This window comes from Pleurodeles waltl, chromosome 12, assembly GCF_031143425.1.
Source record: "Pleurodeles waltl isolate 20211129_DDA chromosome 12, aPleWal1.hap1.20221129, whole genome shotgun sequence".
Classification (NCBI taxonomy): domain Eukaryota; kingdom Metazoa; phylum Chordata; class Amphibia; order Caudata; family Salamandridae; genus Pleurodeles; species Pleurodeles waltl.
In genome coordinates this window covers 81,697,908-81,715,084 of record NC_090451.1, presented here as the reverse complement: position 1 = coordinate 81,715,084, position 17,177 = coordinate 81,697,908, and the positions used below count along the sequence as shown (strand labels likewise).

Below are 17,177 nucleotides of genomic sequence, written 5' to 3'. Positions count from 1 at the left end.
GATAGTCGTTCCTCCGAAGGATACACTTTTTGGAGTTCTGTGTTTATGATAGCTCCCAGGTAGTGAAGATTCTGTGTTGGAATCAAGGTTGACTTTTGGTAATTGACCTGAAGACCTAGAGCTTCGCAAACTCCGAGTACAATGTCCCGATGGCTTCTCGCCTGCTCCGGAGAAGAAGCCTTCAGTAGCCAGTCGTCTAGGTATGGATATATGTATATCCTTTGTTTTCGAAGATGCGCCGCCACCACTGCCATACATTTCGAGAAAACTCTTGGGGCAGATTTCAGGCCAAAGGGTAGAACTCTGAACTGGTAATGCTGTAATGCTACTCTGAAGCGCAGGAATTTTCGATGTTTGGGAGCTATTGGGATGTGAAAGTACGCATCCTGCAGGTCGATGGAGCACATCCAGTCTCCCTGATGTAGTTGAGGGAAAATCTGGTGAAGCGCTAGCATCCTGAACTTCTGCTTATGTATTTGTTCAGCAGCCGTAGGTCCAGAATTGGCCTGAAAACGCCCTCTCGACCCTTCTTCGCCACCAGAAAGTAACGGGAGTAGACCCCCTGTCCTCTGTGTGCAGGTGGAACCTTTTCTATGGCATTCTTTTTTAGGAGGGCGAGAGCCTCCTTGCGTAGCAAGCTGAGATGAGATGGATTGTCTTTGGTTGGTGGCAAGCGTGGTGGAGGCTGTTTGAAAAGAAGAGAATAGCCATGTTCGACAATATTGAGCACCCATTTGTCTCTTGTGATAGAGTGCCACTCGCGAAGATAAGCTGTAATACTTCCCCCCACCGGAGTGGTGTACAGTGTCGAGGGAAGCGAGATTTCATTGCTTGGTGGGTGCTTTCAGAGTGGACTGTTGAGGTCTACTTGACCCTCGCTCCCTTGTGTTTCTCCGTTGAAAAAGAGGGTGTCCCTGTCGTTGCTGTGACCTTTGAGAACAATGAGGGGTTTGAACCCTCTGCTGGAAAGGGCGCCTGTCATACGGCCTGTACCTCCGCCTGAAATCTTTCTTTCTTTCCAGGCCCACTGCCCTCATGGTATCCACCTCGGTCTTCATGCGGGCCATTTCTTCGTCTGCATGGGCACCGAATAGAGAGCTCCCGGCGAATGGGAGATTCAGGATGCGTTGTTGTGCTTCCTGTTTCAAACCAGTGAGTCTCAGCCAGGAAGATCTCCTTGCACAGATTCCATGTGCGTATCCATGAGCAGCTAAATCCGCCCCATCTGCTGCCACGCTGATAACCTGGTTGGATACCAGGCATCCTTCTTGCAGTATCTCCTGGAAATCTTGTCTGTCCTCTCTGGGCAATTTTTCTGTGAATCTACTGAGCGAGTCCCACAGAGAACGATCATACTTGCCCAGGAGCGCAGACGCACTGGAGACTTTCATTGCCGAAGCCGCCGTCCCGCATATCTTTCTCCCCAGGGGGTACCGTGGATGAAGATGCCACCGAGTGGGTTTTTCGGGCGGCAGCTATTATAACCGAGTCCGGTGGAGGATCCTTCCTGAGGAACAAAGGGTCCTGTTCGGGAGCCTTGTATTTTTTGAGAAGCCTAGCCGGGGCAGATTTAAGCGAGGCTGGGGCCAGAAAAGTGTCCATGGTTGGCTGCAACAAACCAGGCACTAGAGGCAGCAGCTTTTTTGATGCTGATCTCTGTTGCAGAGTCTCAAAGATGACTGATGAGGAGGTAGATGGCTCTGGAACCTCTATGTTGAGTTTCTGCGCTCCTCTTAGCAGCACCTCGTTAAACGTGGTAATGTCATCCACCGGTGAGACTCTAGCAGGTGGTGAATCTGTTAGGGTGGGTGAGTAACGCCCCACAGATGAACCTGATGAAGACCAAGAGGGTGATCTTCTTGAACGAGACCTGGATCTTCGTTGAGAACGAGACCTGCTGCGAGACGCTGTAGCAGAGCGCCTAGGCCTCGCGGCCGATTGGCGAGGAGCAGAACGAGCCCGTTCTGCCCTGGCTGTCGGTGATGGCGTTCTTGGCAGGGAGGCAGTAGGCGAATACATTCGCGAATATTGCGAATCTGGGGAGGCCGCTGGTCTGTTAAGGCTCTCCAGCCATCTCGGAGATAGATTGGTGGGCGAGACATGCCCAGATGATGCCGCTCTTGACCGAGAAGAGTCGCTCGGTATGGAGACCACTGGAGATGGCGCGGCCTTGTCTGGCGTGGGGCGATGTTCTGCTCCCTGTGGGACAGGTAAAACCTGCGTCGACGTCGATGGCTGTGTCGACGTCGAAGGGCGCCCAGTCGGTTGCTCTTGCCTTGACGTCGAGTGCCTCGACGTTGAGTGCCTTGACGTCGAACGGCGATCCTTGGACCTCGACCTGCTCGCCGTCGTGTGCCTCGACGTGGAGCGGTGGGAGGTCGACGGCGGATGTGTCTCATGCCGTGTTGTTTTCGACGTCGTGTGTCCTGACGTCGGGGGGAGCACAGCCTTTGGCGGCGACCGGGCACGCCGGCGATGGCTCGACGTCGATCGGCGAGCTGCTGTCGACGGAGACCTGCCCCTGCGATGATGTTCCCTCGACGCCGTTTCCTTCGACGTCGGGTGTGTCGCTGTCGACGGCGATCTATGCCGGTGAGACGGTGGTAGCGACGACGTCGACGGTGAACAAACAGGTACTTTCCTACCTGCTGACGTCGACCGAGCCATTCTCTCCTGAGAATGGCCTTCTGGTTGTCTGGGAAGTGAGGAGGACGATGTTCTTTGCCTCTCCTGAAGCCCATGTAGCCGGATCTTCTCTCTGTCTTTCAGAGTCCTCTTAGACATGTTCTTGCAGTACTTACAAGTGTCAGGGCAGTGACTCTGAGGCAGGCACACTATACACAGAGAGTGGGGATCTGACTGGGCCTTCTTCTTCCCACAAGCAGGGCATTTGACAAAAAGTGAAGGCATTTTTCTGTCAGGAAAAAACTGCCTAGCTCAGACAAAGATGTTATTTGTCGAATGAAAAGTGAAAAACGCTTTTTTAAAGAATTTTTCTGAGGAAAACTCAGAAAAACTGAGAGCTCAATGCTCCAGGATCCTCTCAGAAGAAGCCGGAAAAAAGAACTGACCTAACTGTGAACCAACTGTCACCTTTCCTTAACCCCTGAGGCATGGTGGGATACTGGAGGTGCTTAGGGTCTGAAAGGCACGGTGCCAAAGTTTTTATGGTTCTCCTGTGTTAACCTGCATGCAGCCTATTGGCTAAGAATGCTCCATTGTTTTTCAATGCAGTTTTTTTCTCTTTTTCTCTAGAGTTTACTGCTGTTTGCTTCCCTAAGCCCAGTTTTGGGGGCTTGCGTAGATATTTATTCTCTATTGTAATTTTATAATATAAAAAAAAAAAAAAAAAAAAACTTCATAGAAATAAAGCATTTTAGCCTGTTTTAACATTATAGCCTGCATTGCTGTTTTACACATGTATAATATGTGTGTATTTTATATATGCTCCCGGGTCCCCGCACAAGGGCGGGAATATTCAATGTTTATGACTATTGATGAGGATCCCCTGGAAGAGAACTGGCCTCTCTAGAACCAGTGCTCAAACTGCCAGAATGGACCTGTGGCAAAAGAACTGAGGTGCGGGAGAAGTCTCCAGACTACACTTCTTGTGCAAAGACTAGAAGCACTACTGGCCTCGTTTACAGAGCTCAGCAACATACGTCATCTCGTACATGCTAATGGGATTTAGGTGCAGCAGGAAGCATTTGAAGTATGACTTTGAATCATGCTTGTACCCTAAACACAAAAAGCAAGTGTCTTACAGGTCCACAGCAGACATCTATAGCTGTGGCACAGCTTGAAGACTGAGGACTACAGGGAAGATGTATCCCTAATAAATGGACACAAAAAAACGGTTTGGCACAGGGAGAAGACCCGACAAAAGGTCAGGGAGGAGAGCAACCAGATCGGCTTTGAATGGTGCAAACAAGAAAGGAATGGATGTCAGCGTGCAGGGGTGATAAGTTTATAGGATTCTGCATTCTCACTTCGGGAGGCAGGATGAGGTTGCCATTGAATCCAATAGCCAAAACTATTGGCACACTGGGGAAAATGATAAAACATTTTCTGTTCCAGCCTGGCACCTGAAAGAAGGGAAACTTTAATCTGCGATTAAAAGTACCCAACAGAAACAGTACATGCTGAGACGAGATGCCAGTCAGTGCCACTTTGGCTAGCTCCGCACATAGTAGAAACACTTGAGATTTATGGAAAGCAGACAGTTTGTCCTATTGGATCCATTTGCTGCTCACCATATGGTATTACCAGGCACTGTAGGGCAGCCTCTTGATATAGTTTGCAAAGAGGTTCACCACCCTCCTAAATTCTTACTGATGTCCTATCTCTCCAAGATAATGGTATTCATTTAGAGCTCCACATCACAATCTTCTAATTTTCACAATCTTTAAAGTACTTTAAATATTAGATCTGACTATAATACAATGAAGTGATACTCAATTTAGCGACCACAGGAGTAAAAGGCTGAGCAAACTGGCGAGCAGCTGATCATCAACTCACTGCAACATCCGCTGGCTTAGACCCTGTAATTTCTTTACCGGACTCCGCCTTTTACCCCGGCAGCCATTTATTCTTAGTTCTCTCCAACCTTTATTCTCTCAGTCTATGTTTTGCTCTGTTCCTTATACCTTCAGTCCCTGGCAGTTATTTCCTCTCTTTACTCCTTGACTCACTCATTTTCTGCCAGTCCACCATTCCATCTATCATTCATTTCATGAGGAGCGAGCTCTGCTCCTCTCTACCATTTACTGCTATTAATTACCAATAGTGATTTGCTCAAACAACACAGACTTTTATGCAGTTCATGACAAAATTTAGTTTCCTTGTTCATATTCACCTGCAGCTCTAAGCAATGCTTCTGCTTCTCAGATATCTGGCCAGAGAGAAGTTTTTTCTCGTGCTGTAACTTCTCCATGGACAAAGTTGGCCAGTCTATCCTCAGCTCCTCACAGCGAGCCTTTAGCTGTATACAGAGAAATCAAAAGGTTTGATATAAGAGGAATGGAAACCTTGAGAAAGCTTTAAAAAAGAGGCAGGTCAAAAGTGCGAACGTTTAGAGCAGCAGAAACAATTATCACTATAGAATAGGAATCTTAAGCATCAGCCCCTCATTATTCATATGTGAGCAATAAAGAAGGGCAAGGGTAGAACACAGAAAAACGCGGGTGCAGGCAATCCACCAGCCAAGAGACAAAATGGTCTTGTTAAACATCTGAGAAAGTAAATACTGACAACACGTTAAAAAGAGAGCGATAGGAATCAGAATGAAGCAGGATTAAGGTTTTGGTATCTACTATAGAGGGGGATGGTGGATGGTAAAGCTGTATGTGATTGTAATCTCCACTTTATTTCCCCATATGCTCAGGCTTCTAGGAGTACAGAGATATCAGCTTCTGAGGAAGAGTGAGCATCAGGACGGCGAAGGCCTAGCTCTGACACCTGTCTATCTTAAGGGGTGGGGTGTCATGGAGTCTGGGAGGAGGGTGAGGCATCACCCGAAGTTGCCTAGGTAGATTTTGAGATGGGCCTTTTTATTCTTGGTCTGACCAGTGTTTGGGCTTCTGTTCACAACTGGGGGTACTCTCCTACCATCTAGTGTACGAAATCTTGGGTATTGGGCTGCTAAGGAAGAAATAAGGTATCCAAATTTTGACTAAAAAGCGAGTGAAGGGCATAGTGGTGAAAAGCAAACAAAATACTAGGAGTAAAATTGAGATTTTTCTAAAGACTCACTTAACATGATAATTTATAACAATACGCACTGATGCAGAACAGTGATGGGATAGTCAATTCACAGAGGTGTACTCACCAGCTGTAAGCTCTGATTTTTGAGAGCATCGTTGTCCTTCTCTAGCTGCCTTGCCTGCTCCTTTAGCTGCTGATTATGTAGAGTGATCTCCTTTTGGGCCTGAATCAGGTCACTGTATGTTACAGCCTTCACTCCCAGCTAGGGACGAAACAATGAGTTTACATGAAGAGAGACTCAGGAATGCACAGGATTACATTTCATAGCCTCACAAAACAGAATGATGAGAAAAATATAAAAGTGGCAGAACGGTTTCTCAGGGGACTGGGGGCAGGGGGTGAGGGGGGGATTCAGTATTCAGGCTCTGGACCATTTACAGAATGAGAAGAATCATCTGCTTAAGCTGGCAGTTTTTTTTTTTTTCTTTCTTTAAAATTTTTTATTTTTTTAAAAAGATTGGTAAGGGAAGTCAGCATAGTATCCTCCAGTCAATAAACATGAGAATCACAAGAAAATGCCTAATGCTGGAGGCCCTTGTAAAATGTACAGAGGGCCTCTAAAACACCTGCGGTATAACAGTCTATCAACCTCTGACAAAACAGAAGTTGAAGGGAGCACCACTTTCACAAATCTTTGTGAACTTTTTTTTTTTTTTTTTTAGTTTAAGCACATATAATGGTATCCAATACTTTCTGAAGCCAGATATTGACTAGACTAGGGGTCACACTGAGCTGAAACACACCTAAAATAATATGTTTAAACCAACCTAGCCTGCGTCTTCACTTCCAGGATTGCTCACAACCAACCATACACTGCTCTGTTACTTTTTCACATAACATCAACTCCTGTATAAAGGCCTATTGCCAAGATGGGCTGCGCCGGAAGAGGCAACCCCCTTGAAACTCAGGAGTTTCAGGAACTCATTAGATACTTATGACCAACATCACTGCAGCCTCAAAAAATGGAGCATTGCGTTTTAAACAATTAAAACTTTATGAAAATGTGGCTTTTGTTGAACAGACTAGACATAACTGAAGATAAAGTCCAGGAAACAAAAAGATGCTTTCTTAAATGCCTGAAAAAAGTAAAGAATAGCAGAAACGAAAATCCTAAAATAATACAAAATAATGTGAATAAAGCCCACTTTAAACTCAAAAAGTATTAGGGAGCCCTGCTACACTATAGGAAGTCACATCACGGCTGGACAAAGGCATTTCAGCTGGAGCGCTCTGCTGTACTGCTCCGTACTACTCTGCTCAGAAGGCATGAACAGTGAGTGATCTGAAGATATTGCCCTGTGGCTGTGAGGCAAGAACTGATTCTACATTTAATGCACCTGCTGTGATCATCTCAGATGGGCAATGATCTACTTCATGTATCCTTCAACTATCCCATTTATCCGGATGATTATATAAAAATCTTCCTAAAACATTACTCAAATGCAAACAATGATCCTTGTTAAGGGACTCCCTCCCATTGTGCGCAGGTTTAAACACAGTACTTTACTGTTTTCATTGATCAAGGATTATTTCAAAAAGCTAAAGAAACACAGGAGGGTTCGTGTGAATCAACTGAGACCAAGTCACTATTTCTGATGAAAGAAAGAATTCTTAAGAAAAACTGAATTTATCCAAGACTAGCCTAAAGAGGGACTTAATAAAGTATGCTTAAAAACTGGTGAGTAGAACCAATGAATGATAGTGTCACCCGAGAAAGAAAAGTATTAACCACAACGCATCAATAAAAACATCTCTGTATGGGTAAAGAATTGTTTTTTATTTCAATTTGTTCCAATCGGGATGTAAACACTGGATGAATATAGATTTGTGTTGTTCCAATATATGCTTATGCACATTATCATGTTTCTTTTTTTTTATTTATTTTTTAAGAAAAGGCAGAGAACTTTAATACTTTATAAGTTAATTTGTTTGTTTTAGGTCTGTTGAACAAATCTTTGACAAACGTATATGAAATACCAATAAAAAACATTTATTCCAAAAAAGCAATGGTAAGGCGAGGCCAAACCAATAGATCTGTTAGTTTACCTCATCCAATTTCTGCTGAAACAGTCGCTTGATCTCCTCCTTCTGTACCTGGCAGTGGTTGAATAGCTGCTGCGCCGTGCCCAGTAACTGAGTATTCTTTTCCTAAGAAAGAAAACTCATTACATTATTAACTGAAATTTTGGGTGAAGGAAGCATCTCAAAGACCTCGAGAACTTCAATTTGAACTTCCTACTTCGAGAGGAGGTGCAGCTCAATTCTCTATGCCTAGATAGCATAACGGAGCAGATTATGAAAATGTTCTACAACTGTTAACTTCATGCCCCATGGTATACAAACAGTCCTCAGTACAGAAGCTGTAGGTAACATTCCCAGCAAGCATCAGATTTCAGCAACAATGCAGCCACAAAATAACACAACAAAATGAGTGCAAATCAAAGGTCTCTAACCTTCTCCTGCTCCAGCAACTGCTGCAGGTTGGCTTTGTACTGAGGGGTCTTCATGTAAGCCATGAACTGCATGTACTGAATTTTAAAGGAGTCTACAAGGAAACAAACAAAAACAAAAGTTACAATAAACACGTTTAGGTTCAAAATGGGAACAAGGCTTCTTTTATTCAACACTAAGAACTGATAACTGAAAGCAGCTTGCAGGTTGCTTTCCGTTTGCCACGCTGGAAATATTGATGCTGGTTCAACTACTGTGGAAGTCTGGGAAAATACCCCACAAGCAAAATACATGTAGTTTTCAGGCAGCCTAGTCAATGGCTATTGACCATGAGGAAGTTGGGTTCTTGAGACTGACATTAACTGTTAGGAAGATTAATCATTGACTAACTCACACAAGACAGAAAAAAGCCAGAGGCGGGCTGTGTAAGGCAGCAAAAAGGGCAAACATGTATTAAAACAAAGACAGAAAAAGAAATATCCTGACCCATCCTTAAAAAAAACAAAAAAACATGAACAGCTGTGACCAAGACATCCAGACCGGGCACTCCGGGGACATGTAGATGTAGTACGCACGTGGGGGAGGGTCTGTGAGTGCACACAAATAACTGACCTGTAAAGATGGGGTTTTTAAATGTAATTAAATACCGAAGGATCCTTGGGCTTATGTTTCATAACACTGGAGAACAACCAGTCAGATCGAGGTCAGACCAATCAAGTATCCCCGTGTCACCTCTGAATGTTCCAGCGTGTATGCTTGTTTTACTAAGGCACGGCAACGTGGCTAGTGTGGATGAGCTTGGTGGGTGTCACCAGAACGTGGGACATCACCACAGTAAAATGAAGGCTACTGGAAACACTCACTGCTTTATCTGGCTCGCATTTCAAGAACTGGCTAAATGCTACTACCTCCTAATCAGGTTTTCCTCCATCAAGGAAGAAGAAATGAAAATGTCACTTACCCAGTGTACATCTGTTCGTGGCATCAGTCGCTGAGATTCACATGGTATGCATGAGCTCGCCATCTGGTGTTGGGTCGGAGTGTTACAAGTTGTTTTTCTTCGAAGAAGTGTTTTCGAGTCACGGGGCCGAGTGACTCCACCTTCTGTGCTCATTGCGCATGGGCGTCGACTCCATCTTCGATTGTTTTCCCCGCAGAGGGTGAGGTAGGAGTTGTACTATAGTAATAGTGCCCGCGCAATGAAAAATGTAAGTATGTACCTATTAAAGGATTAAGTAATATATATACAAATGTACAAAATTGAAGGTAACTTCTGAACTGCTACAGGCTTCCGGGGAGGTGGGTGGGTCCATGTGAATCTCAGCGACTGATGCCACGAACAGATGTACACTGGGTAAGTGACATTTTCAGTTCGATGGCATCTGTCGCTGTAGATACACATGGTATGCATAGACTAGTAAGCAGTTAGTTCCCCATAAGCGGTGGTTTAGCCTGTAGGAGTAGAAGTTGTCTGAAATAGAGTTCTTAATACAGCTTGACCTACTGTAGCTTGTTGTGCGGATAGCACATCTATACAGTAGTGTTTGGTGAATGTGTGAGGCGTAGACCAAGTGGCTGCCTTACATATTTCTTGCATTGGGATGTTTCCTAAAAAGGCCATTGAAGCACCTTTTTTCCTTGTTGAATGTGCCCTGGGAGTAATGGGCAGTTGTCTTTTTGCTTTAAGGTAGCAGATTTGGATGCATTTAACTATCCATCTGGCTATACCTTGTTTTGATATTGGGTTACCTGCATGAGGTTTTTGGAATGCAATAAATAGCTGTTTAGTTTTTCTGATGTTCTTCGTTCTGTCAATGTAGTACATTAATGCTCTTTTGACATCTAATGTATGTAGTGCTCTTTCAGCCACAGAATCTGGCTGTGGGAAGAATACTGGTAGTTCTACCGTTTGATTTAGATGGAATGGAGAAATAACTTTTGGTAAAAATTTTGGATTAGGTCGTAGGACGACCTTATTTTTATGTATTTGTATAAAAGGCTCTTGTGTTGTGAACGCTTGAATTTCACTTACTCTTCTTAGAGATGTAATGGCGATGAGAAAGGCAACTTTCCAGGTGAGGAATTGTATTCCGCAAGAGTGCATGGGTTCGAAAGGTGGGCCCATGAGTCTTGTTAGAACCACGTTTAGGTTCCATGAAGGAACAGGTGGTGTTCTTGGTGGTATAATTCTTTTAAGCCCTTCTATGAATGCTTTGATAACTGGTATCCTATACAAGGAAGTTGAATATGTAGTTTGCAGGTATGCAGATATTGCTGCAAGATGTATTTTAATAGAAGAGAAGGCTAGCTTTGCTTTTTGTAAATGGAGCAAGTAATTTACTATATGTTTTGGAGTTGCCTCTAGTGGTTGTATCTGATTATGATGGCAGTACCAAACAAATCTTTTCCACTTACTTGCGTAGCAGTGTCTAGTGGATGGCCTTCTGGCCTGCTTTATGACTTCCATACACTCTTGGCTAAGTTGTAAGTGTCCGAATTCTAGGATTTCAGGAGCCAGATTGCTAGATTCAGCGATGCTGGGTCCGGGTGTCTGATCTGTTGGTTGTGTTGCGTTAACAGATCTGGTTTGTTGGGCAGTTTGATGTGTGGTACTACAGACAGATCTAGCAGTGTTGTGTACCAGGGTTGTCTTGCCCACGTTGGTGCTATTAAAATGAGTTTGAGTTTGTTTTGACTCAATTTGTTTACTAGGTAAGGAAGGAGAGGGAGAGGAGGAAAAGCGTAAGCAAATATTCCTGACCAGTTCATCCATAGGGCATTGCCTTGGGATTGCTTGTGTGGGTATCTGGACGCGAAGTTTTGGCATTTTGCGTTCTCTTTTGTTGCAAATAAGTCTATTTGTGGTGTTCCCCAGAGTGTGAAGTAGGTGTTCAGAATTTGTGGGTGGATTTCCCATTCGTGGACTTGCTGGTGATCTCGAGAGAGATTGTCTGCCAGCTGATTCTGGATCCCCGGAATAAACTGTGCTATTAGACCAATTTGATGGTGGATTGCCCACTTCCATATTTGTTGAGCTAACAAGCTTAACTGCGTTGAATGTGTTCCTCCTTGTTTGTTTAGATAATACATCGTTGTCATGTTGTCTGTTTTGACAAGGATGTATTTGTGGGTTATGATTGGTTGGAAAGCTTTTAGTGCTTGAAAAACTGCTAATAATTCTAGATGATTTATATGCAGTTTTGTTTGATGTATGTTCCATTGTCCTCTTATGTTGTGTTGATTGAGATGTGCTCCCCACCCTGTCATGGAAGCATCTGTTGTTATTACGTACTGTGGCACTGGGTCTTGGAAAGGCCGCCCTATGTTTAAATTTATACTGTTCCACCATAGAAGCGATAGGTAAGTTTGGCGGTCTAGCAACACCAGATCTAGAAGGTGACCCTGTGCTTGAGACCACTGTGAGGCTAGGCACTGTTGTAAGGGCCTCATGTGCAGTCTTGCGTTTGGGACAATGGCTATGCATGAGGACATCATGCCTAGGAGCTGTAGTATTGTTCTTGCTTGTATTGTTTGGTTTGGAGACATGTGTTGAATGACCCTGTTGAAATTGTGGATCCTTTGTGGAGTTGGCGTTGCTACTCCTTTTGTCGTGTCTATTATGGCTCCTAGATATTGCTGTACTTTGCTTGGCAGAATGTTTGATTTTGCAAAGTTGACGGTGAACCCTAGATTGTAGAGGGTTTGTATGACTTGATTTGTGTGGTTTGAGCATTGTGTGAGCGAACTGGTTTTGATTAGCCAGTCGTCTAGATACGGGAACACATGTATTTGCTGCCTTCTGATGTGTGCAGCGACTACTGCTAGGCATTTTGTGAATACTCTTGGAGCGGTTGTTAAACCAAAAGGCAATACTTTGAATTGGTAATGTATTCCTTTGAATACAAACCTTAGATATTTCCTGTGTGATTGATGTATTGGTATATGGAAATATGCGTCCTTGAGGTCTAGGGTTGTCATGTAGTCGTGTTTTCTGAGCAATGGTAACACTTCTTGTAGTGTGACCATGTGAAAGTGGTCTGATTTGATGAATGTGTTTACTACCCTGAGGTCTAGAATTGGTCTCAGTGTTTCGTCCTTTTTTGGTATCAAGAAGTACAGTGAATAAACTCCTGTGTTTATTTGTGTGCTTGGTACTAATTCTATTGCATTTTTTTGCAGTAGTGCTTGAACTTCTATCTCTAGAAGCTGTGAATGGTATTTTGATAAATTTTGTGATTTTGGTGGTATGTCTGGAGGGAATTGCATGAATTCTATGCAATAACCATGTTGGATAATTGCTAGGACCCATGTGTCTGTAGTTATTTTGTCCCATGCTTCGTAATATTGATGTATCCTCCCCCCCACTGGTGTTGTGTGGGAGGGGTGAGTGACGTGTGAGTCACTGCTTGTTGGTAGTGGTTTTGGGGCTTTGAAATCTTCCTCTATTCCTAGGAAATTGCCCCCCTCTATACTGGCCCCGAAAACCTCCCCTGTACTGTCCCTGGTAGGTGGGCGGTGCGGACTGTGAGGTGCTAGCTTGTGTGGCCTGACCCCGAAACCCTCCTCTAAAAGGTGTTTTGCGGAAGGTGTTATAAGATCCTCTGCTCTGCGGGGAGTAGAGTGCGCCCATGGCCTTGGCAGTGTCAGTGTCCTTCTTGAGCTTTTCTATGGCTGTGTCGACCTCCGGACCGAACAGAAGTTTCTCGTTTACTGGCATGTTAAGCACTGCCTGCTGAATTTCTGGCTTGAATCCAGACGTTCTGAGCCATGCGTGCCTACGGATGGTAACCGACGTATTAATGGTTCTTGCGGCCGTGTCTGCTGCATCCATGGAGGAGCGTATTTGATTGTTGGAAATGTTTTGACCCTCCTCAACAACCTGTTTTGCTCTTTTTTGCAGATCTTTTGGGAGATGTTCAATGAGATGCTGCATCTCATCCCAGTGGGCTCTGTCGTATCGCGCTAGCAGCGCTTGTGAATTTGCGATGCGCCACTGGTTTGCTGCTTGGACAGCAACCCTCTTCCCGGCTGCATCGAACTTCCTACTTTCTTTATCTGGGGGAGGTGCATCCCCAGAAGTGTGTGAGTTTGCCCGTTTTCTGGCAGCCCCTACCACCACAGAGTCTGGTGGCAGCTGAGAGGTGATGAATACGGGGTCCGTAGGAGGCGCCTTATACTTTTTGTCCACCCTAGGCGTCACTGCCCTACTTTTAACTGGCTCCTTGAAAATGTCCTTTGCATGGCGTAGCATGCCTGGGAGCATCGGCAGGCTTTGGTAGGAGCTGTGGGTTGAGGAGAGGGTGTTAAATAAAAAATCATCCTCTACTTGTTCCGAGTGTAGTTCCACATTATGGAATAGTGCTGCTCTAGCCACCACTTGTGAGTAGGCTGTGCTGTCTTCCGGTGGTGATGGCCTAGTTGGGTATGTGTCTGGGCTGTTATCAGACACTGGTGCGTCGTACAAGTCCCACGCATCCTGATCTTGGTCATCGTGGCTCATGGCGGTGTGAGCTGGCGAATGTGACGGGGTGTAAGTTGGCGAAGCCGGAGTTACAGGTGGAGGCGAGGGAGGAGGTGTTACCTTTTGTGCTGTTTGTTGCTGAGGAGTAAACTGAAGCGTTCTCTTTCGTTTGACAGGTGGAAGGGTACTGATCTTCCCAGTCCCCTGCTGAATAAAGATACGCTTTTGCGTGTGATCCACGTCAGTGGATTGCAGTTCTTGTTCAAATCTATGTTTCTTCATTTGAGAAGACATAGAATGCTCTTCAGTGTAGGAGCCAGAAACAGGGTCTGATGTCGCTTTTTTCGGCTCCGAAAACCCTGTCGATTGTTTTTTCGGCTCCGAGGTAACCTTCCTCTTTTTCTGTGCCGAAAATTCTGGGCCTCTATGGTCTTCGGCGCCACTGTCTCGGCGTCGATCCGTGTCGACACCGAACTCTCGGTGTCGATGCTTCTGTTTAGCACTCTCTCGGTCTCGAGGAGGCTGCGTGCCGGTGTCTCGACCGGAGTCGGACGATCTCGACACTGAATGGGCCTTTTTCGGTGCCGATTGTTGGTCACCGAGAATTTGGGTGGAGCCATGGCCGGTTGGCAGTGGCGTCCCCTGGGCCTTCTTTCCTTTTTTAAGGTTTGATCTCGACGTCTTACTCACAGTTCTTGTAGAGTGTAGCTCGTCGGAGTCTGAATCCTGGATGGAAAAGGATTCCTCCTGTTCCTCTTCTGTCTCGAACTGTCGACGCTCTTTTGGCGTGGACGCCATCTGCAGTCTTCTCGCTCGACGGTCGCGCAGAGTTTTTCGGGACCGGAACGCCCGACAGGCCTCACAGGATTCTTCGCTGTGCTCGGGTGACAGGCACAGATTACAGACCGAGTGTAGGTCCGTATAAGGATATTTGTTGTGGCATTCGGGGCAGAATAAACGGGGTCCGTTCCATCGGCGTTGTCCTCCACGCGGTCGGGCCGACTAGGCCCCGACGGGGTGCCGAAATCTACCCCGAAGGGCACCGAAGCGCTTCGATGTTCAACGCGTCGTCGTATGTGTCTATCTCTAACCGGATCGCAACGATACCGTCGAAAATCTTCCGTCTTCAGCTATCTTTCCGTTCCGAAACTCGGAGCGACAGGAACACGTCCGAACCCGATGGCGGAAAGAAAACAATCGAAGATGGAGTCGACGCCCATGCGCAATGAGCACAGAAGGTGGAGTCACTCGGCCCCGTGACTCGAAAACACTTCTTCGAAGAAAAACAACTTGTAACACTCCGACCCAACACCAGATGGCGAGCTCATGCATACCATGTGTATCTACAGCGACAGATGCCATCGAACGTAGAATTATGCTTTCTTGACAGCAGTCCTGCTAATGGCCTTGGAACATGTAGTGACCACATGGCATCGAGGCCCAACATCCAATTCCCATGAAACTACGACTTAAACCACCAATCATAGCACAATGGACTTATTCACTTACTACCTAAATTTCTGTGGCAAACCCTTTTGCCTTTAAGAGGATGATAATTTAATTCTAATGTGCATGATATGGGAAGGTTTTTGAAGCTCTAGCAAAAGTGATATTTCCTTATCTCATCATTACCAAAGTTGCCACTTTTGCTGCGTAGAGGGGCAATCCTGCATTTCATCCCCCCCATAACCCCTCCCAAAAAAAAAATCACATACTCTAGGCACTTCTGACTAGTAAATGCCAAACGTGAAGCTGCATCCAACATTTCAGACAGCCGACCTGCAAATATCTTGTTCAATAGAAGCTTTGAGCCTTCTAGCTTTACAAATTTGAGTACAGTGGTGCCAGCATGTACTCACCCAATGTCCAGGTTCATCAACTAATGATGTGAAATGATGTTTCCTGCACAAGCACTCTTGGACTTTGAAAATTACTAATGTAGGTCATCAGTAGTAGAGACAAGATGTGCTGTTACAGGGAATTGGGCTTTAGTGAAAAAAACGTTATGTCGAATAGAATTCAGTGTACATCTTCGACATTTCTGGGAAAACATGGACAATGGGCCAAGGGAAAACGACCAATCAGCCACAGGGAAACCAGATAGAAGTGTTCACCAACAAGGCATCTTGGAGCTGTGTACACTTGGGCTTGAGTCAGAGAACTAAGGGAACTATCCTTCAAAACATGTTTTCTGCTTACATGAAGGTGGCCTAGATGTCAGGAATTGACCAAGTATTTTGTTTTAAAAAGTGAGCTGAAGTTGGGAGACCAAATAACCGAATTGATGGCAAACACTAGAAAACTCTACAGTCTGGAAGGCGATTCTGTCAATGAACAGTCAGTGCTGCTAGATGACGGCAGACACAGGACAATGGAATGCCTTCTCACCCAATGGGCAATCGCCTTCACAGAGAGCTGGCAGAGAACACGAATGACCCTGGTACACATTGCTGCTGCTACAGAAAAGCAGACTACAAAAAATAGGAATAACATGATTCAGACATATTCGCATCAGAACAATGTTATTGAACCAGAGGCGCAGGCAGCGCGCGTGGGATCTCCTTGAGAAACGTGGCGAGATTCTTACGCACAGCCGGGTAAATAAAAAGCCCACAGCAGAATGACCCACGAAGCTATATTCTCCAACTGGGAAAAAGAAGAAAACACAAGTTGAGTTGAATGTGTATCCTTAGAGGCTGCACTGGTGGCAAGATAACGCAGGCTTACCAATAAGCTTTTAATGAGATAGCAATCCGAAAACATGGTTCCGAAATCAATGTCTTTGTACATTACCTTTGCAAGCACTCATGTTTTCAGCTGTGTTTAAATGCTGTGCAATGGTGGCGCAAATTCAAATATGTCAACTAACAAGTCAGGGTCTGTTCTATTCAATGCTCACCAATCAACAATAGGAAATAAGAGGGTAGATAGCACGGGCAACATGTGCCAAATGACCATAAAGCCTCCCAGTATCTTCTTTAAGTTGAATTATTGATTGTCTGGTGATGGTAACAGCATGAGGTTGACGTACAATAGACTATATTCAAGAACTCCAACAGCATGGGAAGAAGGTTACCTACCTTCAAGCACGGGCCCTCCTGTGTGAGTATTCAACAGAACGTCATATTTACAGTCTTGTTGGACAGCATGCAAAGAGCAGATAACCCTTCCAGCATATGCATGCCCTTCAACAACAGGTCTTTGACCCCAAATTAATCCAGCAAGGGCGATATATTTCCAGGTCAGCTCTTGCAAGTTAAACACAAAGCACTGGAAGAAGCTTTTCCTTCCTTACCATTAAATATGTTGATTAACTAAAAGCAGAGGTGGACCTCTTTCTAAGTCGTATGAACCAGTAAAAGGGTCTGCTGTGGCAATTCCATTATTCCTAATCCTTCCTCTACCTCCTTCAAACTGTTAGGGAAGTTTCTGCACCACAGGCAGGACTAGAAGTAGCTGCAATCACTTTCAATTTTATGAAGCTGATCCAATGTAATTTTCT

General features: G+C 45.1%; 1 protein-coding gene across 2 annotated transcripts in view; it reads right to left on the bottom strand.

The window, feature by feature from the left end:
• Nucleotides 1-17,177, bottom strand: part of DOT1L (DOT1 like histone lysine methyltransferase) — a 255,913-nt gene that overhangs the window by 126,835 nt on the left and 111,901 nt on the right. For both annotated transcript variants that reach the window (XM_069216576.1, XM_069216575.1), the window contains exons 16-19: nt 8,217-8,308; nt 7,810-7,911; nt 5,828-5,965; nt 4,856-4,981 (exon numbers count right to left, since the gene is read on the bottom strand). In XM_069216576.1, coding sequence (XP_069072677.1) covers nt 4,856-4,981; nt 5,828-5,965; nt 7,810-7,911; nt 8,217-8,308 — 458 coding nt within the window. The remainder of the gene's footprint in view (nt 1-4,855; nt 4,982-5,827; nt 5,966-7,809; nt 7,912-8,216; nt 8,309-17,177) is intronic.